This window comes from Polypterus senegalus, chromosome 1, assembly GCF_016835505.1.
Source record: "Polypterus senegalus isolate Bchr_013 chromosome 1, ASM1683550v1, whole genome shotgun sequence".
NCBI lineage: Eukaryota > Metazoa > Chordata > Cladistia > Polypteriformes > Polypteridae > Polypterus > Polypterus senegalus.
Genome location: NC_053154.1, coordinates 96782606 through 96802129, shown reverse-complemented (window position 1 = coordinate 96802129; position 19524 = coordinate 96782606). Strand labels below are relative to the sequence as shown.

At 36.8% G+C, this 19524-nt stretch overlaps 2 protein-coding genes across 4 annotated transcripts in view; one reads left to right on the top strand and one right to left on the bottom strand.

Annotated features, from left to right (window-relative positions):
* The window catches only part of ano3 (anoctamin 3), a 398850-nt gene that overhangs the window by 48967 nt on the left and 330359 nt on the right, over positions 1–19524 (bottom strand). For all 3 annotated transcript variants that reach the window (XM_039753659.1, XM_039753677.1, XM_039753668.1), the window contains one exon: positions 3079–3161. In XM_039753659.1, coding sequence (XP_039609593.1) covers positions 3079–3161 — 83 coding nt within the window. The remainder of the gene's footprint in view (positions 1–3078; positions 3162–19524) is intronic.
* Positions 9054–19524, top strand: part of muc15 (mucin 15, cell surface associated) — a 29549-nt gene continuing 19078 nt past the window's right edge. Inside the window, exons 1-2 of the mRNA XM_039753690.1 lie at positions 9054–9145; positions 17629–18476. Coding sequence (XP_039609624.1) covers positions 17654–18476 — 823 coding nt within the window. The 5' untranslated portion in view covers positions 9054–9145; positions 17629–17653. The remainder of the gene's footprint in view (positions 9146–17628; positions 18477–19524) is intronic.

The window sequence follows — 19524 nt, the reverse complement described above, 5'->3', positions numbered from 1 at the left end:
GGCCTGATACCCCCCCCCCACCCCTCACTCCTCACCCTCTTAGTCCCCTTCCCCAAATGAAGAAGACAGCAGCATAATCCAAACATCTAGAACCTCCTATCTCGGACTCCCACCACACTATCCACATAACATTATAAAAAAAGAAAAGAAAAAAGTAACCTCACCCGGTAAGATGAACATACCAGTCTAGAGAATAAAACAAACACCTCAAAACCAGCAGAATGTCCTCAATGATTAATTAAAACCATTAATTCAGTGTCATATAGAATGAGCCCTGCAACCGTGCAGATAAAGGATCATTGAGGTGAAAAATAATTACTGGTCTCTGCACAAATCTTGCACAAATTTGTCGGCATCTGACGCAGATTGCAGCCATTTTCTCTCTCCGGTCGGCAGAACGATGCACAGTTTAGCTGGATAAAGAATCGCAGGCCGGTATCCCCTCTTGTAGAGCTCTGCCATGGCCTCCTTGAACCTCGCGCGCTGCCTTACCACTTCAGGGGTGTAGTCCTCGTCAAACCGAATCTTATGGCCGTTATAGACCAGGTCATCTCTCTTACGTGCCTCGCGAATCACCAGATCCTGGTTTCCCCCCGGCGGCCGGCTTGGGAGCTAGGCTCCGGTTTGCCCTGTCCGGCTCCGGCGGCAAAGTAAGCACCTGCGATCCAAGGACATTGACAAGGAGTTGAGAGAAAAAAGTAGTAGGGTGTGGACCCTCAATAGCTTCAGGTAAACCCACAATCCGAATATTATTGCATCGTCTTTCTGTTTTATGCAGCACATAAACACCACCCTGTAGCATTTCTTGAAGTTGAAAATGTGCTGTTCTTCTGCTAGTATGCTAGAGTACAACTGCATGTCAGTCAGTCAGTGCCCATGTTGATCCAAGTCTAAAGGACCATAAGTCTTTCTTGAAGGTTCTGTAGTATGTAAAACCCCATCCAATAGTTAAAACATTTAGCTTATGTTTAATATATTGCTGTTTTAAAAAAGATATACAGTCAAAACAAGCACTATGCGCCCACAATATTACCCTCAAACCCACTGTAATACATGCAAAAAGAAATTTCCATCGTCCATAGATTTTCTCAACCAACTAATCCAATTCAGGGTTTCAAGGAACTCTCAGCAGTATTGGTTATATGGTAGGAACCCTCAGCAGTATTGGTTATATGGTAGGAACCATCCTCAGTCCTTCAGACAGCACACTCACTTGTACACCACCAATATTATGTCATAACTCAACCAAATCCATTACTTTTGTCTCCATTAAATTTATATTATCTTAGAGAACAAAAATTGAATTAAAGTAGAAACATAGAATTTCAGATCACTCCAAACCAGCATATGTTGCAAGCAATAGCATTTAAAACTGAATCAACAACAAGTTTTGAATTGTTATCCAAGAAAGCTGAATTTTCATTAAGCCATGGGGATATATAGAACATGTTCTTTGTATTTGAGTCCTAGTACCTCCTCAACAGTGGCTGAACTTGAAATGAGGTTTAAAAATGTTACATATATCATATATACGATTCAATAGTTACTGTTGTAGGTTGTAGTTGGACACTGGCCAATAACTTTAACTTGGCTCACAGCACACACAGAATATGAAGTGGCACATACGTAACACTCTACAGAGCACAACTGATATCATCTGTGAGACCATTTTAAGAAAAGTAATTGACATCACCTATTTGTAAATGTCTTACATCCTTCCATTATTAAACATGCTTAAATCAGTTTAAGAAGTGACAGGAGGGGGCTATCCCAGTAGCATTAAGCTGAACAGGATTCCTATCCATTACAGGACACGTATACACTCACACTTGCTCCTATGGGAATCAAATAAAGTTGCCAAATTATTTGATATGTACGTTTTTAGGATATGAAAGAGAAACTGGAGTACATGGAAAGAAATTAATACAAGTATCAATAGGGTAAAGGTGCAAAGGTTCACTCCCCTGGAGTCAAAAGTGTCATCTACACCATCAGACCAATGAAATTGTTGATAATTATTTGCGTTTTGAGCTGACTAAATGTTGCTGTGACACCATTGTCTAACTGCTTCAATTTAAAAAATATTAAATACATCTCACATCAAGAGGATGAACAGTCACCAAAAAGTAAGGAAAGCTGCTGTCAATAGTTGAATGAAAGAATTTTCAATTATTTTTCGTTAGCTTCCCTAATGATGAGAAATTAATTAAACTAAAAATAAACATATAGCTGTTGGTCTGATCTGGTGTGGTATGGTCTGCGTTTTGTTGCACTTTGGTTTGTTTACTTGTCAGAAATATAGTAACAGAAGAAGAGTTCAATAAAAGATGGTAGGCAACTTTGCACTATACCTATGAAGTCTCAACACAACAATTTTATTGTAATTTTACAGTGGTGGCTCTGAGGCTAAGGATCTGCACTGGTATCCTGAAGGTTGCTGGTTCGAATCACTGCCAAAAAAGATCCTACTCTGCTGGGCCCTTGAGCAAGGCCCTTAACCTTCAATTGCTCCGGGGGAGCTGTACAATGGCGGACCCTGCGCTCTGACCCCAAGGGGTTTGTGAAAACGAACAAATTCCTAATATGAGAAATTGTATGAGGTGAAATAAAGAACAAAAAAAAACCATTAGTATTAAGGAGAAATGGCTAGAGCTTACTGAAACTTTCTTTTATTATATTGAATAATGATGGTAAAACAGGTGTCAGGGAGAACTCCATCACTTTAAATAATGAGGCACTTCCAGTCTGGAGAGCTTTTAATATAGCTGTATTTCATATGTACAATAAAAGTCTAAAGTTGAATCTTTTGAACCACAAATCCAAAATGTCTTATGTTCAAACACATTGGTTCATCTTTCAGTTTATTGTCTATACTTGTGATGTGTAAAGTAGAGCACTTTCATTCTTTGATATACGAGACAGGCGTTTTAACAATGGAGCAGTTTGGGACAGTCACATTTTTTTTGAGGGCAGCTGTTTCACGGTGTCATATTTTCTGTTTTGGATAACATTACTGTATCTTATCCTTGTTAAAAAAGGCAGGATTTTCAAGCTTGAATGTCTATAAAATGGCCTTACCTCTTCCTCCTCCCAGTCAATCAGATCCCAATCATAAGTAAGCTCTGCTCGCCGCCTCTTCCAGAACTCTAAGAACACCGTTGCTAAAAACACAAGAAGGATATAATCAGTGAAGAGATAAAAGAAAAAAAAAATACACAGAAGCACTTAAAGCATCGTAACTCTTCATTTGATGGAGCACTATATGTGCCTCACCAAGTCTATGTCTGTGTTGTAAGTAGTATGAGTTATGAAAGGGAAAGGATTGCTGGGTCCAATAGGGAAAAAAAGCAGGGAATAAGAGAGTGGTCGATGATTCCAAGACATCTTCTCCTACTTGTTACTGTTCAAGCAATGCTGAAAAAAAAAAAACCATCACTACCATTATGGCAAGGAGAAACCTGTAAAATAAAAGACAAGGTATGCAGTCTATAAGAACATAAAATGAGCAGAAACTCATGGCAAAACTGGGAGTGGCACTATGGTGTGAACTACAATCACAGCACGGCCTGAGGCTGAGGACATTATATTAAAAAACTGCTTTTGTCATACTAATGTAGCCCAGGGCTACCTAGTCTCTTAGCAACCAAACTTCACATAGAGCATGTGCCTTATCTTTACGTAGTTTCTGTCAAGTAAGATTGTTTTAGCATTTCTCTGACGTTTAAAGAACGCTAGTAATGTTTAACAAATCTGAGCCCCACCTGTTTTCTTATCATTCAACGTTTTATAGTAAACTTTGTGGTGTGTTTTCCGCAAGTGTCCCTGCTGTGATTTCTTGAACCTGTTCTTTTTTTATTCTATTCCTCATTAATATATTCAGCTGGCTACACATAACACAATTTAACTTTCAGAAATACTATTAATTAACACTGCAGCACTGAATGTAAGCCACCATGGAATAGTCAGGCCATTTCAGGGTCCACTCTTGCAAACACTCATACTCACAGCAGAACAAGTGGGAGAGAAACTCTCACCCACAGGATGACATTTGAGAGAACTTACTGTACTGGAAGATCTCCTTTTGCTTGTTACTTTTTATGCAGTATTCATGCTGGAGCCCGGCCGGGACGCCCAGGAGGACCAGAGGAGGGCTTGTGCCTCCTCCAGACCGAAAGGGGGCAATCGCCCTGGTTATATTGGGGGCCACGGGTAGACGGCTTGGAAGCCCAACCCTGTAGGGGCCCGTGGCCACCACCAGGCGGCGCCCAGGTGCCCGAGAAACCCTGGAGCCCAGCACTTCCGCCACACCAGGAAGTGCTGGGGGGAAGACGACAGGGGACACCTGGACTGGGGTGTGGCTAGGACTGATTGCCGGGAAGCAGCTGGAGCCCATCCGGGTTCCCATATAAGGGGCCGCCTCCCTTCAGTCGAAAGTGGATGTCGGGTGGAAGAGGACAGAGCTGGAGAGAGGATGGGAGGCGGTCGAGAGAGAGGCACAGTGACTGAGAGTGTGGCCTGCACTTTGGGGAATCGGTGCAAGAGGCACTGGGGTTTGTGAGCACTAATTGTAAATATTGTAAATAAATAGTGTGTGGTGGAACTATGTTGTCCGTCTGCCTGTGTCCGGGTCCCAGTCCACAATGCAAACTGTTTGAAATATTTAGAATGTGGTCAACAGTAAAAAATCATTTATGCTTCTTTGTGATGCATGTGGTCTTCATCAGCTCTCTTTAATAGAGCTCTAATTCAGGCTTGGAATTTGCCCTGTTTTAGGTGGGCAGATTTATGTGACCTTGTCTGATGGTCAAGCAGTCACTTCTTTATTCCAGGATTGAACAAACTTGATGAAATATCATGAATTCACACTAAAACAAAACTCTGCATACCCCTGTTGCATAAAAATAATCACAAAAGGCAAACATCTTGGCGTTGTTCTAGGCAAACACTAATGGAGCTCATATAAACCTAAATATTTTATTATATATACGCTTCCAAAATGTGATGTTATTAGATAGCAAAAAATAATTTGGTACTGTATACAATACTAAAATTATTCTCACAAAAAATATACATTCCTCATATGATGAATTTATAGAAGGGAGACTACAGGTCTCTAAGGGCCCTGTGGTATCTGCTTTTAATAAGCAGTATTTCTCGTCAGCATCACTGACAACCCAGTGTCCTGATAAATCAGAAGATCATGGGCAATAATCCTGGTAGACATCCTGGGCATCTAAGGTTTTGTTACAAAGATGACCCAAATTTGAAGGGTGTAACAGTAAAAATACTGTGCAGAGTGATTAGTTATCATGATAGAAAAAATTCAGTGGTGCTGTTTGTTTCTTTTTTCTACCCATGCTTAACTATGCTGGAGACACATATGGGTGCTTCTATGATCCAGAGTCCTGGATTCAAATCTTGTAGCTAGAGTCTGTATGTGTGGAGTCTACACAGTCTTTACATGTCTGTGTGGAGTTTTTGTCAGGGTACTGTGTTTTTTCTCCCACATCCCAAAGACAATCTGGTTTGAATATTATAATTGTTTGAGTGGACCCTGTGATGGTCTGGTGCCCAATCCAAATTGGTATTCTAATAGTGTCAAATTCTAAATCTTAATAATATTACTTCTGTTTCGTGGTTTTAAATTCAGGGATGGGCTGAGTCCCTTGTGATAACTCTGGAACCTGCTCTACATCATTCCTTATCCAACAGTAATTAGCAGTGTCACTTATGACACAAAGAACTTGGCCACTACTGATACCGGTTATACATGGTGTATGATCTGCATAACTCATCAGCTGAAAAATTATGCAACAGTCTGGAAAACACAGTCCCAGAAAATTGCATTTAGTTTCAGTAAGCAAATAATTTTAATGATACAATTAGTGTTGGTAGTCTTGTGATTTGTGTTTTAAAGAGAAGTAATAGCTAGCTTTAAGGTTTCTATCATCATATTACTCTATTTCAATATACTCTTTACTAAACACACTTTTTTTCTTTTAGGAAAAAGCTAAAAGTATATTTTTTCTAATTACTGACACATTAATGTACTGAGCAGCCTCCATTCACTGTATGTAGGAGGAATGTGTTAGTTGAAGGACCATTGTTTCAATCACTTTATTTCAGGGAGTCAACGCTCTTGGTCATAAATTAATTGTAGTACTATTGACCAACAAAATGTTTAACTTAGATAAGTGATAAACGTTAGAACTTTCACTTAGTAGTGTAAACTAAGCCTCTCATTAGAACTTTCTACATTGATATGTTGACTCTATCACGGTGAGTCATGAACTTAAGGTAAATCTTAGACTCTTAACAACTGACATTTTTTTACATTATAAGATGCTGTTCCCAGTCCATACATACACACCCACACAGGCATCCCTACACTTATCAGTGGTCATTTTAAAGCTACGCAACATTGGCATGGGAAAGGAAACAGGTATGTAATGAGAAAAATCACATGAACTTGGGGACCGTGTTTAAACACTCATACACAATGACTGGACTCGGAACATAAGGAGATAAATCTGAAGGAAAACTGGGGTAAGAATAAAAGTTTTTAGTTATGGTTTTAACCTTAATGATTCTGTCACATAATCATTACTGCTTAGTTCTAACTATGTAAACATTTAAAATAAGTTTAAATGCAAAAAACAACTTTTAAATAGCTTCAGCTTTTTTACAGTCATTGTAGACAACTGGGGTACTGTATGCTGTACAGAATTAAACTTCACTGCATCAAAGGCATTTATCTATTTATGTATTTCGATTTTTGCTATGTTGGTTTGTTCAGATTTTGCAACTACAGTGTGGAAAAAATTAATCTGACCTTCCTCTTTTCTTCGTAAACAGAAATCAGTCCCAGTAGCTCATTCTAGTGCCCCAACCAGATACTGTATGTAAAGACCTCAGATTGACCATTAGCCATTGGATGATTATCAGTTCAGTGAAGTTTATAAGAACTTCCCAAGAAACATTGTTTTGTGAGTTTAGATATTCTAACTGAATGGGTCAAAAAGTAGTACAATTCAAAATAGTTTTCACTACCAGTTGCCAAGTCTAAGCTTTGGTCTCATTATTGGTGCCATCCTAGGTCTCATTATTGCCTTTGAAAGAGAGTTCAGGTTTTCTTTTTACTATACGAAAGAAAAAACGGAATCTGAATTACACCAGAGATTTTTTCAGTTTTGTATAATTTTTTCACATTGGATAGCTAAAAGCAACACTTGGTGTATAGGTGAAGGGTTTGCTGAGGAGAAGACGACTAAGGTGGTTTGGACATGTGGGGTGAAACCAGAGAGGAAGAGGTGCAGGTCTAAGAAGACAAGGATGGAGGTGGTGTCAGATTTTATGAAAAGAATGGGCTTCACATCAAATGATCTCGAGTATCATGGACAGTGGTGGAAAACAAATTTCAGGTCCAAAACCATGAGGTTCTTTTGAATGGCAACTGTACACTAGCTATATGTCAATGAGTGTTTTGGATTTTTGTGTGTGATTGGTATCCCATCTAGGACTGAAAGTTTAATACATTTTTTTTCAGTTAGACATTATGAGATATTGAGTGTAGACTGATGGACAAAAATGACAAAGTTATCAATTTTAAATTAAATCCACAACACAGGGCGGTGGAGCAGTGGGTAGCGCTGCTGCCTCACAGTTAGGAGACCTGGGTTCGCTTCCTGGGTCCTCCCTGTGTGGAGTCTGCATGTTCTCCCTGTGTCTGTGTGGGTTTCCTCTGGGTGCTCCGGTTTCCTCCCACAGTCCAAAGATAGGTTAGGTGGATTGGCGATCCTAAATTGTCCCTAGTGTGTGCTTGGTGTGTGTGTGTGTGTGTGTGTTTGCCCTGCCCGGGGTTTGTTTTCTGCCTTGCACCCAGTGTTGGCTGGGATTGGCTCCAGCTGAGCCCCGTAACCCTGTAGTTAGGATATAGCAGGTTGGATAATGGATGGATGGATCTACAACACAATAAAGTGTTCAGAAAGTGCAGGGGTCTAAACACTTTCTGAATCTACTGTATCTGTAAATCTATTTCAAATCTAATTCATGGTCATGGCCCAAGTCTGTCCCAGCAGTCCTTGATACAAATGTGTGCACTGAAAATGACAAAATGTAACAGTTGTATTCATGTTTAGTGCTATTCAGTGGAATACAGATCAAGAGCCTATAATAGCCACACTGAGCAAAATACATTAACCATTGTGTAGAAATGTGTTATATGTGTATAGTTTATAATTTGTGTAATAAAAAGAGAAATAAATATTAAGTACTGCTTCATTGGGTCAAGTCTGTAAGTGCAGAAGGAATGATCTTCCAATATATTAGTGGAGAATGGATATCAACCAAAATAAAAACATCACAGGAAGATAGTAGTGATAACATGCTGCAGGAGGAAGTGTGAGAAAAAAGTCTTGTTTTGTAAATAAGCCCATTCTTAACTGTACATGTTTACATATGACAGGTAGATTTTTTCAATATTTGGTGAAAACAACAGATGCATGTCTTGTCACTTGGGATGTAAGCAATTAAAATGATTGTGATCATGCAACAAAAATTGAGCATTCAAGTGCTAAATTAGGGAAGGATATTGTCTTCATCTAATTCTCACATCCAGTAAGATTCAAGGAACTCTTGTGAATGAAAATTTGATTCCTGCCAGTTGTTGTAACAAGAAACAAAAATATGATGGAGGAACCATTATAAGAGGAGCCCACATCATATTCAGAAGTTATAGAAATTTAAATTCAGAATTTTAATCCAATATCCAAGCCTCCAAGAGTAAAGCCTACCCTAAAGTGGCACAGCATTGTTAAAAGAGTAAGAACAATTATAGGTATTGTGAGGATTCAACCACTCTGACCAGTTTTCCAAATATAACTTTTCACAATCTGCGTAGGTAAGGGTGTGCCAGGCATATCGGCAGAGATTATGCAAAGGAACAACTGCAGCAATGAGTTACCGTCTCGGATTGTCGCACACACCTGTCGTTGTATTCAACAGCTTTGCTCACATCTCAGGTTAACAAGGTAAGCCCCACCTACTTCTAAAAAGCTTCCTTCCTCAAATTTCGCATTCACTGACTCAACAGTTTCTCCCAAGCTGCTACCAGCTTCTTCACCAAGTCTCTGTTTTCACCTGTAAGGTAAGTGCACTAAACATGAACCTTTAATAATGCTGCCATTCTGTAGTAAGTGCATTAGATGAGAGATCTGTTTTTGTTAAACAATTTAAATGAGTAAATAAAGTGCAAGATGGCAGCTTCTAAGTTCCCCATGTTAAATAAGAAAGGAAATACCAGTTGATTATTAGTGCAGGTGACTGAAAGAGATCATGACTGAGCAGGTAGCAGAAAACAAACTGAAAAGTGTCAAAAAGATTGCTGGTTTAATTTTGTTTAAGTGAATATTTCATTTACCTTTACATGCAATAGAATGAGGTCAATTCAGTTTTTTAAAAATAATAAATTCTTGTCAAAAGTGACTCATATAAGGCAAAGTCCACAGTGATTTTAACAATTTCAGATAAAGCAAATGAAGTAATGTTAAGATGGTTGGGGATCAACTAGACGCTGAGGTGTTTGACTAAATTTACTGTGAATAACAAAGTAACAACAATTAATTTTTTCTGTTTGCCCAGCTCTTCACTTCTTCCATTAAAATTACAGTAGCAGACATTCATAAATATAGGTGATTAAGAATTGTCAATCCAACTGAATGTACTGAAATTATCCATCCATCCATTTTGTTAAATTCATTTCAGGGTCTAAAGGAGCTAATGCCTGTGCTGGCCTTCTTGGGTGGATGGCAGGAAAAACTATGGATGGGATGCCTATTATGGTTTATCATAATTAAAAATGACAAAATGAATGAAGCAAGGGATAACCAGTTTTAAAAGAAAATGAACCTTTTACTAAAATGTAACCTTTTTCTCACTGATAGATTAATTGTATTATTAAGTTTAATCTATGGTGATTCACATCCTTTTGATTGTGAGTGTGTCTGAATTCGTCCTGTGGTAGACTGCTGACCTGACCTGTGTTGTTTCCTGCCTTGTGCTGAGTTTTTCTAGCACATGCTCTGAGTTCTCATGATCTGAATTTGTCTAAACGAATGTTGTGTCATAACATGTATTTGAACTCTAGCTCTTTTATAAAGTAATTTCAGTATAAGTACTGTACAACCTATGGAAATTTGACTGTGCGTGAGAGGAACCTGCGATGAATTTGTAAACCATCCACAGTCAGTTTCTGACTTGTAACTGATAATACTGGGACAAGTTACAACCCCCACTGGCCACAGATTGAATAAAACTGGTTTGAGAATGTTATATTATTTATTTTTAAAAATGAATGATGGATTTATTAAAGTATGTGGGAAAATATAAAGTACATAACCAGGAAAAGATTTTAGGAATGCTTTTTTGCCATTGGTTGCCAGGAGTGATTTTTTCATATTGAAACCTGACCATGAAATGTGAGTTAACATACTGTATAGTATATGTATGGCAGCTGTTTCTAACCTATACTATATATGAATAGTTAAAAAAAATGTTCAATTTTAATACTGCACAATGTATTTTTAGTAACATGTTAGAAACACATAGAATACTTAAACTGCCAATTGTGTCTATATTAGACTAGATTGTAATGATAAAAATATGTACAATTTTGATAGCTGTAAACCACTGGGTTATATGAAAAATACAGTTTTCATACTGATTTATACACTGTAAATATAATTTTAGTCAAACTTCAAAATCATGTAGAGAGTTAATGACTGTAATGGCATCTGAGTTGAGCTGAATTTTCAGATATGCAGTTTTGGTAGAGTTTGCATTTGTTTTGTTAGGGAGGAATGAAGAGGGTGTCTGGCAGTGTGAGAATCATCCTGTCTCTTGCATATGTAGTAAATTAGCCCCCATGTGCTGGGCACTTAATATTATTATCATTTGTTGTCCATCATGCCATTTACTCTTCCACTAGTTTTATCTTGTAGGATAAAAATCAAGAAATCTTTAGACAGATAATGGTTGTTTGTTTTATGTGGAGCAACATACTGTAGCGTACATGGCAGTTTGGTTAACACACATCTCTAGGCACCTGGGCTCAACTCCCAGCTACTGCCTATGTGAAGTTTGTAGGTCTTCCTTGCTTGTGTGCTTTCACAATGCAAATCCATTTTTTCAAAGAGCTGCATGTTAGATTAAGTAGTGATTCAATGTAAGTACACCCTGCATCATTCAGGGTTTGGTTCTGCTCTGTTACTGTTACTGCTGGGATTGATTCCAGCTCCCCATGATCCAGTAATGGAGGCAGTGAGTTCTAAAAGTGCACATTTAGATGCATCTTCAGTAATATTGGTTTACATCTGCTTATTTTAAAAACTGCTGAATGCAATTAAAATAGAAGGTTCTTTAAAAAAAAATTATGAAAGTGAAACAAATAGATCCCTGCGGTGGGCTGGTGCCCTGCCTGGGGTTTGTTTCCTGCCTTGCGCCCTGTGTTGGTTGGGATTGGCTCCAGCAGACCCCCGTGACCCTGTAGTTATGATATAGCGGGTTGGATAATGGATGGATGGATGAAACAAATAGATAGCATGAGCACAGAATAAAAAAAAAACTATGACACAAACTATACATTTCTGCAAAGTAAATTATACACTGTATAGTGTATTTATAACTGCAGAACAACAGTACAAACACAAACAAATAAACAAACTAGCACCTTAATTTAATTAGATTAGATTTGGTGGGAATGAAAATTTGCAAAGAATATGGCGGCCCAGAATCAGCACTAGGAAAAGCAGAACTTCACCTTATGATGAACTTTTCTGAAAAGATACAAACAAAGTTCTGTATGTTTCTTCCAAGGTTCCTCTGAAATTGCTACTCTAATTCAAATGATACATCCGAAAATGGAATGACCAGATCCCTTATACTGTATGTAACTGTCACTGTATTCAAATACATCTGTGAGATGACAGTCTTTTATCAGACATGCTACATACTGCTACATTGTTTGTCATCTTTACTATTCAGCACATAGTGTTTTAGACAACATGCACTGAAACTGTTTCAGATATGCAAGCCATTGTGTATGTGATGTTTACCTGCCACTATTCAAGATTTGCATTTTTAGGAATGTGAAAGAACCACAGCTGCTGTGACTGATATGAATGGGGTGATTGTGTGAATATGATGCGCTGCCATACTGTTAATTGTTGGTTCCTGTATTGTGCAAAAAAGTGTGGGTTAAGTCCTGGCACCCACAACACTGACTCTGTTCAAAAATTATGGATGTATTGATGGATGAAATTGATTTTAGTTTTATCTGAAATCTTGGCCCCTGTTATTTACTTTTTGCCAGTTTGTTTTTACATTGTTAGTGTGCAAAATGAAAAAAACAAGTGGGTAAATTTCATAGATATTGTTACCAAAGAATCCAATTAATCAATTGGTAAACCTGTTGCTTTAGAGCTTTTGTTAAATACCTTAAAATAAGGTTCATAAAACCATAACTTACAAAGTTTACAAAGGCTTTCCTTATGAAGTTGAGGAGATTCCTTTCTCTGACAAAGACGTTTACTTCCTCTTTCAAGATTGCAGAGTTTATTAAGACAAAATAAGACATTCAAAAAGTGCTTAGGCAAACGTTTATCAGGCGCCAAATGGACAGATAACATATATGGTCCAAGTACTTGGACAGTGACATAATTTTCATTTTCATTTCATTTTTCTGTACATTACAGCAATGAATTTGAAATTAAGCAGTCCTCATTTAATTGAAATATAGACTTCCAGCTTTAATTTAAGGGGTTTACCAAAAATATCGTTGCTGTTTAGGAATAATAACAATTTTTCTGTATAGCCCCCAAACCCATAACCCTCCCAAGCAATTAGACATTTGACTGACAAGCTGTTCCATAGCCAGGTGGGAGCAGTTCCCTCGTTACTTCATTAACTATTAAGCAGGTAAAAAGTCTGGAATTGATTCCAACTGTGGAATTTGCATTCAGAAGCTATCATTGTGAACTCTCCAAAGAGCTGTCCATAAAAGTAATAACAGTCCATCATTAGGCTGAGAAAAGATAGATAGCAAAAACACAAGCAGTGGTCAGATCAACCATTTGGTATATTCTTAAAAACAAAGGAACACACTGGTGAACTAAGCAACACCAGAAGGTCTGGAAAACAATTGAATACAACTGTTCTGGATGATTGCAGAATTCTGTCCTTAGTAAAGAAGAACCTCTTCACAACATTTAGTCAAGCCAAGAACACTGTCCAGGAGGTAGACCTGTCATTGCCAAAGTCTACAATCAAGAGAAGACTTCATGAAAGTAAAGACAGAGGGTTTACCACAAGATGATAATCACTGGTAAACCTAAAGCATAGGAAGGACAGGTTAAACATTTTTAAAAGCCTGTCTGGTTCTAGAATAATTTTCTTTGGACAAATGAAACCAACATCAATATAAACCAGAATGTTAGAAAGAGAAGAGTATGGAGATGCTCATGATCCAATGGAATACCACATATTCTTTGAAACAAAGTGGAGGCAGTGTTATGGCATGATCATGCATGGCTATGAATGGAAGTCAGTCACTAGAGTTCATTAATTATATGACTTCTGGCAGAAGTACCGGGATGAATTCTGAAGTGTATAGGGCTATACTATCTGCTCAAATTCAGACAAATGCTACAAAACCGATAGGACAACCCTTCACAGTTCAGATGGACAATGAGCCAAAACAAACTCCAAAAGCAAACCAAGTGCTTTTCAGTCCAAAACAGTTTAATATTCTTCAAAGGCCAAGTCAATCAACTGACCTCAGCCCAATTGAACATGCATTTCATTTGCTGAAAACAAAACTAATGGCACAAAATCCAACAAACATGCAGCAACTGAAGACAGCTGCAGTGAAAGCCTGGCAAAGCAAATATAAAGGATTTTCAACCAAATGTTGAAAATGATCATTATATTTATGATTAAATTAGTTTGTTCAAATACTTTTGAGCCCAGGGTGGCTATGCAGAAAAATGGCTGTCATTCCTAAACAGATATTTTAGGTAAACCCTTTAAATTAAAGCTGAAAGTCTACACTTCAATCACATACTTATTGCTTAATTCCAAATACATTGTGGTGGCGTACAGAGCCAAAATTATAAAAATTGTGTCACTTTCCAAATACTTGGACCTAACTGTATATTGTGATAAAGCCGTTACAGATTTGCTCAAAGATACATTTTTAAAAATTCAATATAATCCTAATCACTATTATAAAAGTAATGCACTTTTTTCTTTATATGGAAATTATCCAAAATGACAGAGATGAGACATTGAATCTAAACATCCTTTATATTATTTTTACACTACTTTTTTCCAAACTAAACTTGTTTAAACCTTTGCATTGTTTATTTTTAATATAAAACTGCAAAATCATAACAAAACACAGAACTGCTATCAGTATGGTATCTGATGCATAATAAAAATAAAAAATAATGCCCAAACACAACATAGAATATTTCATGATATTAAAGTAATGAAACTGTATGACTGTGAAAGTCGTATGTCACAACTTCAGATCCCAATGTAGATAACTGTGCCTGATCAAGTCACTTGAACTTGGACATATGTTAAGATACTTTATGCTGGTCTTAGGAATTATTCTAAAATGATTCAGTTAGCATGACCTTTTTTGTTTTATGTCTCCAAAAAGGTACAACCAGTTTTCAAGCTTACTACAATAACATTTGGTAATAATCAAAGTTGTTCTTTGTAATAGATGTCAAAACACACTGTGTAGACAATTTCCAGATTACTTTCCTAATTACGTACAGTAACTTAAAGTTGTTCGTGTGTAAAGGACAATTCATACAGCACTTACTTAAAAAGAAGACACTTTATTTATTTATTAATTTATTCTGTTTCACCCCTTACTCATTTTTGCCTATTTGCTCTACTTGTCTATTGAAAGCATAATTGCTGTTGGTAAAAGTTATCATCTCTCAAGACCCTTTTTAAAACCAGCTTTAAGAATCTAAGAATTTACCTGGATGTGACCAGACTCAGTGAAGTGAAACTTTATAACACAAATTAACATTAAAAAATATAAAGAAGAAAACCTCAAATTCTGCTTTTTAAATTTAAAGTTATTTGCTCAGTGCCTTCTTCAAAGTATTTCTATTATAAATTCAAACAGTAGTAAAGCTACATACTATACACTATTTAACACATGGACTGTTGATTGCAGGCAGACAAAAGAATATAGTAACAACCTGATATCAATCAGTTATTATGCTATTGGCTATTAGAGTTTATTTCTGTTAGGACACAGCTTGTGAAAACTGAAGGTGAACACCTGTTATCCCTTCACCCTGAGTAAGTGTGTCCCACAGGGTTACATTTTATCACCACTCCTTTACTCATTGAACACAAATGACTGCATTTATTATACAGACTGTATAAGAATACTTCGTGTTTGCTGATGACACCACTGTTGTGGGCCTTATAATAAATTATAAAGAGTCAGCAGTCAAACATTTTAAACTAAATAATCTGTGAAAAAAAAAGAATTGATGATGGTGTTTAGGTAAAGCAAAAGTCAATTTGAAATTTATACATCTATAGCCATGTTACAGATACAATACAATTTATTTTTGTATAGCCTAAAATCACACAAGAAGTGCCACAATAGGCTTTAACAGGCCCTGCCTTTTGACAGCCTCCCCAGCCTTGACTCTCTAAGAAGGCAAGAAAAACTCCCAAAGAAAAAAAACCCTTGCTGGGAAAAAATGGAAGAAACCTTGGGAAAGGCAGTTCAAAGAGAGACCCCTTTCCAGGTAGGTTGGGCGTGCAGTGGGTGTCAAAAGGAAGGGGGTCAATACAATACAATACACAGAACAGAACAAATCCTTTAATACAGTATAAAAATAAAAATATTAGAAGTACAGAGCAGTATTTAACAGTAGATGATATCACATAATATGATTTGGATTTGTTTATAGTCCTGGAGACCTCATCCATCAAGCTGCCTCCCTCATTTGGCCATTCCACAGCTGAAACAGCGCTGGGCCAGCCAATCTGATGAAAGGACCCCTCTTTCCCATGATTCCTGTGATCCTCCATCAGGGATGACTTTACCTTAGGCAGTCAAAAACCAATGTAATGAATAATTTCAAGGTCTTAGGCATCACTATTTCCAGCACTCTAAAACATAAAAGGCCAACACATCCGGCATGGACAAAAAAGCTGGTCTTTATAAAACAGTGACTATTTTCTATACATTCAGTTCTGAAAGTATTCTGACTTTGTCCATCACATTTAGGTCTGGAAATCTCTCTTCTAAGGGAAGGAAATGGCTAGAGGGAGTGGTGTGAACTCATTGGTTGCTACCTCCCCACTGTAGATTTACTCTATTTTTGTAGACTAAAAAGTACAAGCATTAAGATCTTTTATGATCCATCACACCCTGCCCTCATTTTGTTCACACTCTCTCCATCTGATAAATGGCTTGCGTCAAAACCAAGATTAACAGATTTCATAAATGTACTTATCCACAAACTTTGAGATGCATACTCTTTAATGCTTTGACCTTAGAAGAGTTAAAGAAGTATTCCTGCACTGGGGCTAGTGACTTGGGTGGCACCCATTAGCTTTATTAGAGTAAGAATTTCAGGAAAGAGAAATTCAGTTACCTAGTATTAACTAAAATGCCTTATGAAGTTCAATGATAAATGAAACTGAACAGCAGCTTGCCAATGAAGCCACTAAATTAGAAATCTAGCGTTATGACATACTTCCATGGTTTGCATAGTATGTGCATATACTGTTCATTCTCCATATACTGAAGGTGTATTCACTAAGACTAGAGAATTTGTGAAGGCTAGTATAATTCTCATCCACTTTTTAATATTAGGATTGATAGCAACATAGCTCATTTCATGTGTGTTCCCAACAGTTTTATTTCAACTTTAAGATGTTTCTGACAGTTTATAAAAGTACATTGTGGTCATTTGAAAAATGATTATCTTATGGCAAAGTGGTCTATGCCTCTGCCTCACAGCCCAGAAGGCTGCATTTGAATCTGAACTGAGTAGGTCATTGAACATCCTCCACATGTCTTCAGGTACTCTGGTTTTACTCCAATATTAAAGACACATGGATTAACAGGTAAATTTAAGTTGACCCTATAAGTGAGAGTGAGTTAGTAAAAGCCATTTAGGGCTGGTAATTGTCACAAGCCTGATGCCACTGAGATAGGCTATTAAATGAGCATGAAAACAATGGTTTAATACAAATTATTTTTTCTTTTTTGGATGTTACAACGTGTACATGGTGATTTTTTTGTCTGTTTAATCGTATTGGGCTTACCTCAAAAATTTTATACCAAACCTAAGAATGGATTTGACAACCAAGTTTTCTTGGTTTCTCAAGATCTAAAAAAGACCAAAAGAGTGGTGTTGTGGTAGCATAATGGGACTGAGCTAACTGGGCTAAACATTTTATTTTTTCAGGTTCAGCTACTACATATTATTTTCTCTATTAATAATTTTGATAAAAGAGACAGTAGAATACAACAGAACTCTAAGGTGGATGTTATATATTTTTCTTTTTTTTTTCTTGTAGAGATTCCACAGTTCATTCTTTGAAAATGCCCACTTGCTACAGAGTTGCCTTATTCTGCTTTTTAGTTACAATACCCATCAGCTGTGCTCAGCCAATGAACATAACAACAATATCTATGATTTCAACAATGAATACAACTATGGATGTCTGGATGAAATATTCTACTGATACAGTAGATATGTCATCCTTCGACATTAGCAAACCTAAGACAACCATCAGTGCAATAAACCAACAACTAAAAGCAACCTCACCCGGAACAACAGAAGAGACAAATTTAATTGCAATAACAACTGGGAGCACTCACCTTACCACAACAGGGCATCAAACGACTATAGACTCAAACTCAGCTATTTCTGTGAATACAACCAATACAACAGTGTTGACAACTCAAGCAACAACCAAGGATAGCCCAGTAACAACCACTGAGACGCCATCTACAGAAGTGCACAGCAATCAGTCAACCACTGTATCAGCTTTCACAAACAGCTCCTTTCACAGCTCTGCTATGTCTTTGACAACTTCAAACAACTTTTCAAGCACAACAGAAAACAGTACATCAAACTCTACTGTGACACTAACTACTTTAGAAAGAAATCACACTTTTTTGACAACAATTACTTCAAAAGGAAATCACACCAACTTCACAATGACTACAGTAAGTAGTAGTCACACAGAATTGACACCCACTACCTCAAGGGGAAATTACAGCACTTTAACAACTACATCTTCAGGAGGGAAAGACACCACCACAGCTTATAACTCAACAATAAGCTCTTCAAGTACATCCAAGACCACAGTTTTTATAACAACCTCCAATGTCTCACTTTCTGACAAAGGTGATGGTCAAGGTAAATAACAATTATTATGTTAATGTTATTAAATAGAGTGTATGTTTGTGTCCATGTGTATGTTTGTTTCATTGTGTGTATATATATATATATATATCACAGTGTCACATATATATATATATATATATATATATATATATATATATATATATATATATATATATATATATATATATATATATATGTATACATACATACATATATATAACAGTATCACAGTGATACACCATATGTCAACACGTAGCACTGGTGTCAATTTTCTTGATGTACACATACTAACATAGGTGCAGGGTAGTGTGAGAAAAGGGGGTAAAAATTATTCTCCTTTTTTTATTTTATGTTTCTGTAAGAGGACAAATCAATCTCATCATATAAGTGCTATATAAGAACTGAAACCAAACTAATTCTCTCATACAGTAATCACTAAATGGCAGTCCTGGACCGAGTGACAACCCCTATCCAGACAATTACGCATTTTTGATAAATGAATGAGAATGACTAATAACATTCATGCAGAAATTTTTTTTTGACTTCTTAAGGTGTGCATGTGTATTTATGTCACTCAACACAGAGCGAATCAATGTGATTGTTACAGTGCATGGGTAAAACGTGTGGATGCTGCAGAAGGAGGTAACAAAAATGAAAGAGTGACATGGAGCATAGCTTGTTCCAAAAACGTAAAGTAGACCCAAACAACTAAACACAGAGATGATTAGATGAACCAATATAAGTTCACTACTGTATATTCATTTTGTGATTTAGTGTGTATTGACTTCATTATTTATGTGCTAATTTTATAATTACATGTTTTAATGTTGGAAACAATTAATCACAATTAATTAAATATTTTTATGTGATTAATTAGTTAAATTATTTTATTGATTTCCAGCCCTAACATATATACACTGTGACTCTGTATATAGTAAAGGCAAAATAATAAATATAGCTTTTCATAAAAAGAACATCGTTAAAGATGCGAGTCTCAAAACAGACTATCCTAGATGTCAATTAAATTCCACTTGGACAGGAAGAGGCAGGTCCAGATGGG